General features: G+C 36.1%; 1 protein-coding gene across 1 annotated transcript; it reads left to right on the plus strand.

Annotated features, from left to right (window-relative positions):
* The first annotated feature begins 678 nt into the window (after nt 1-678).
* On the plus strand, nt 679-2490 carry LOC145070848 (alkane hydroxylase MAH1-like). The gene is made up of 2 exons (XM_079017805.1): nt 679-1771; nt 1862-2490. The coding sequence occupies exons 1-2, from the start codon at nt 707-709 to the stop codon at nt 2234-2236; spliced, it is 1440 nt and encodes a 479-aa protein (XP_078873931.1). The 5' UTR covers nt 679-706; the 3' UTR covers nt 2237-2490.
* The last annotated feature ends 996 nt before the right edge of the window (nt 2491-3486 follow it).

Genomic DNA, 3486 nt, shown 5'->3' on the forward strand with positions numbered 1-3486 from the left:
TATTACTTGGTGGAATATTTGGAAGTACAAGAATAAACTCATTTTCGATCGTGTTACGCCTAGGTTGGATACTATATTGGATGATATTGTTTCTTTCACGTATTGTTGGGTAGTGCATAAGAAACATAAACTCCACATTGATTGGAATTTATGGCTTGAAAACCTTCTTTTAAACTCTTTGTAATCTTTTTTCACTAGCATCTTGTTAGTGTTTTTCGTTTAATTTATTCAGTTTTTCTAATATATATATATATATATATATATATATATATATATATATAGAGAGAGAGAGAGAGAGAGAGAGAGAGAGAGAGAGAGAGAGAATTACATAAATAGTTCATGTGGTTTACCCATGTTGACAAACTTTGTCTCTGCTAAACTTGAAAATACCAAATTACCCCGATATTCAACGCACGTGATAGGGCTTAACTAACAAAATTCACACCTTTAGCAAAAAAGAAAAAAAAAAACATTTCACACAAGTTTTGGAAACTACATAAACCATGTTCTTCAAAATGTTTTAGTAAAAATTGAGTTTGTGACTTTTAGTAAACTATGATGACCATTTGTGTAGTTTTGTCTATTGAAAATTAATAGTGTATGTTAGTAGGTACATGCCGCATGGAGTGTTTTTCTTTTATATATACCACTGTATTGCTTAACCTCCTTGCCGTCTAACCTAAGTTCATCTTTGTGTTTATTCAATATGGTTTTCCTTGAATATCTGATCATTATCATTTTCCTTTCTTTTCTTGTTTTTCATTACCAACCTCAAAAGCTAAAAACTCTCAAGGATAGAAATTGGCTGCCTCTTGGTTTGTTTTCTGAAATTCTCACAAACTTGCACCGACTCCATGATGTTTTGGCCATATATCTTAATCGTAGTGGCGGTACTTTCATGTTGAGAGGGCCTTGGTTTGCCAACATGGATATGCTCCTTACCACAGACCCATTAGACATCCACCATGTTTTGAGCAAGAACTTTCCTAATTATCCAAAAGGGCAAAATTACCGTAAATTGTTCGACATTTTTGGAGATGGAATTGTTAATATCGACGGACATTTATGGGAAATTCACCGCAAAACCATCAAGTCTCTCTTTAGACAACCCAACTTTCAAAGTGTTCTTGAAGCAGTTGTCTGGAAGAAGGTGGAAAGTGGGCTTTTGCCAGTATTAGAGTCTATTTCCAAAACGGGCATGGAGATCGATTTGCAGGACGTATTTCAAAGATTCACTTTTGACACTATATGCAAGGTGCTCTTAGACTATGACCCTCAAAGCTTGTCTCTCAATTTTCCTTACATTCCGTGTGAGAAAGCCTGGGTAGATATTACAGAAGGCATGTTGTACAGGCATCTTATGCCCCCAATCTTTTGGAAACTACAACGACTACTGAAAATGGGGAACGAGAAGAAGCTGAGTGAGGCATACAATGCAGTTGATCACTTTGTAGACAAGTGCTTAGCTAGAATACAACACGAATCCAGTAACATGGAAAGTGAACATTTTCATGAAAGTTTTGGATTAGTGACATCCCTGGTAACAGAGTTCAAAAGCCAAAGCGGCAATTTTGGATATCCTCCCAAAAACTTTGTAAGGGATACCATAGTGACCCTAATGGGCGCAGGGAGAGATACAACTACCACAACTCTCTCATGGTTTTTCTATCTCGTTGCAAAAAATCCAATCGTAGAGGAAAAGATCCGAGAGGAGATTCAGACGTTTCTGGAGATGAGAGTAGCTGATCAGAAGAACTGGAATTCCAAAGAGGTAGGAAAACTGGTTTATCTTCATGGGGCTCTATGCGAAGCCTTAAGGCTTTACCCTGCTGTTCCTTTTAACCACAAAATTCCATTACAGCCAGAAATCCTTCCAAGTGGCCACCAAGTTAGTCAAAACACCAGGATTATTCTATATTACTATGGCATGGGAAGGATGGAAAAGATATGGGGTAAGGATTGCATGGAATTCAAGCCTGAAAGATGGATTTCAGAGAAAGGAGGTATCAAACATGAGCCATCTAACAAGTTCGTGGCATTTAGTGGTGGGCCCAGGACATGCTTAGGTAAGGACATGAGTTTCACTCAACTAAAGATAGTGGCATCTACAATCATTTATCATTATCACATTGAACTGGTAGAAGGTCACCCGGTTATTCCTAGCGCTTCCATGGTACTTATGATGAAGCATGGGTTGAAGGTCAGGTTAACCAAAATAAGTGAAGAAAATATTTGAGCCGAATACCAGAAGAAAACGTAATAAATCTATCTGGTGTGATCAAATTACAATTTTATGTTTTGTTTGATAGTGAGTTCGAGTTTCTAATAAATCCTGCTGCATATGTGTGTTAATTAAGAACATGATCATTATATGCATCAGCTGTTGGCATATATATGTCACCTATGTTTGAAAGTTTCTATATATATAGAAGTTTCTTTGTATCTCAGATATTAGGTTTGTAAAATGATATCTTGAAGTTCTCTCTTTAATTATGTCTCTCTCCTTCATCTAATACGCTTGTCTACAAAATACAAAACAACCTTTAGAAAATTCAACTGGACAAAGAAGGACAAGTACGTGAGCTCTTCCCTCATTGCAACTCTTCACAGAGTGGCAAACATATATACCTATCGGAGCAAAACAAAGCACGAGAGTTGTGGAAGTTTTACACGGCAACCTATTCCCGACAACTTTATTACCCTCAAATGCAAGTCTCCGAAAACCAAAGTGTAATAGGGTTACAAATTCTTTTGCAAGCTTTCATGTACTATTTTCTCTTTTGTTTTTTTGGTTATACCTACTAGCCCTTTCTGGTGTCTATTCCTCACGTATAACAGTACTTGCAAAAAATAAGGGAACTGTCTACATGGAAGTTTCCCTTTAAACTTGGATCAACTTTAGTTAGCAATTTAACCACACACGATTTACTAACTAAACCAGAGATATGTTTGAGAAATTTAACATCCTCGTACCTTTCAAATGTCAACAAAATACAACTTCAAACAAAAGTTTTGCACTTTTTGTAAACTACAAAAACTAGTGGTGTTAAATATTTATTTTAAAAATAACATTACAGAAATTAACTCCCGAACATAGATGAAATATCAACGGCTGATGTGGCGGTAACTATATGCCTAACACCTATCCGGGAGGATTTTATTAAGAAACTTAATAAAGTTATAAACCAAGAACAGCATATGTATATAGTAATTTCACACCGAATCTATTATTACCTTCTTTCGAGAATATTTGGTTCAGATATTGACTTCACTTATTGTAATTTGGTCAAGGGAAAATGACATATATAGCTTATGAATTGTTTAGGGTTTACCCTTTTAGTCATTAAGTTTTTCCGTGGTTTTACAAGGGAACCAAGTTATGGGCAACCTGTTCTTTTAGTCCCCTTTACTTGTTTTAGCCGGTTTAAGGGACTCTCTCTCTCTCTCTCTCTCTCTCTCACACACACACACAATTGAATAATTGTT

Source organism: Lactuca serriola, chromosome 8 (assembly GCF_051521515.1).
Source record: "Lactuca serriola cultivar US96UC23 chromosome 8, Lser_US96UC23_V15, whole genome shotgun sequence".
NCBI classification, from domain to species: domain Eukaryota; kingdom Viridiplantae; phylum Streptophyta; class Magnoliopsida; order Asterales; family Asteraceae; genus Lactuca; species Lactuca serriola.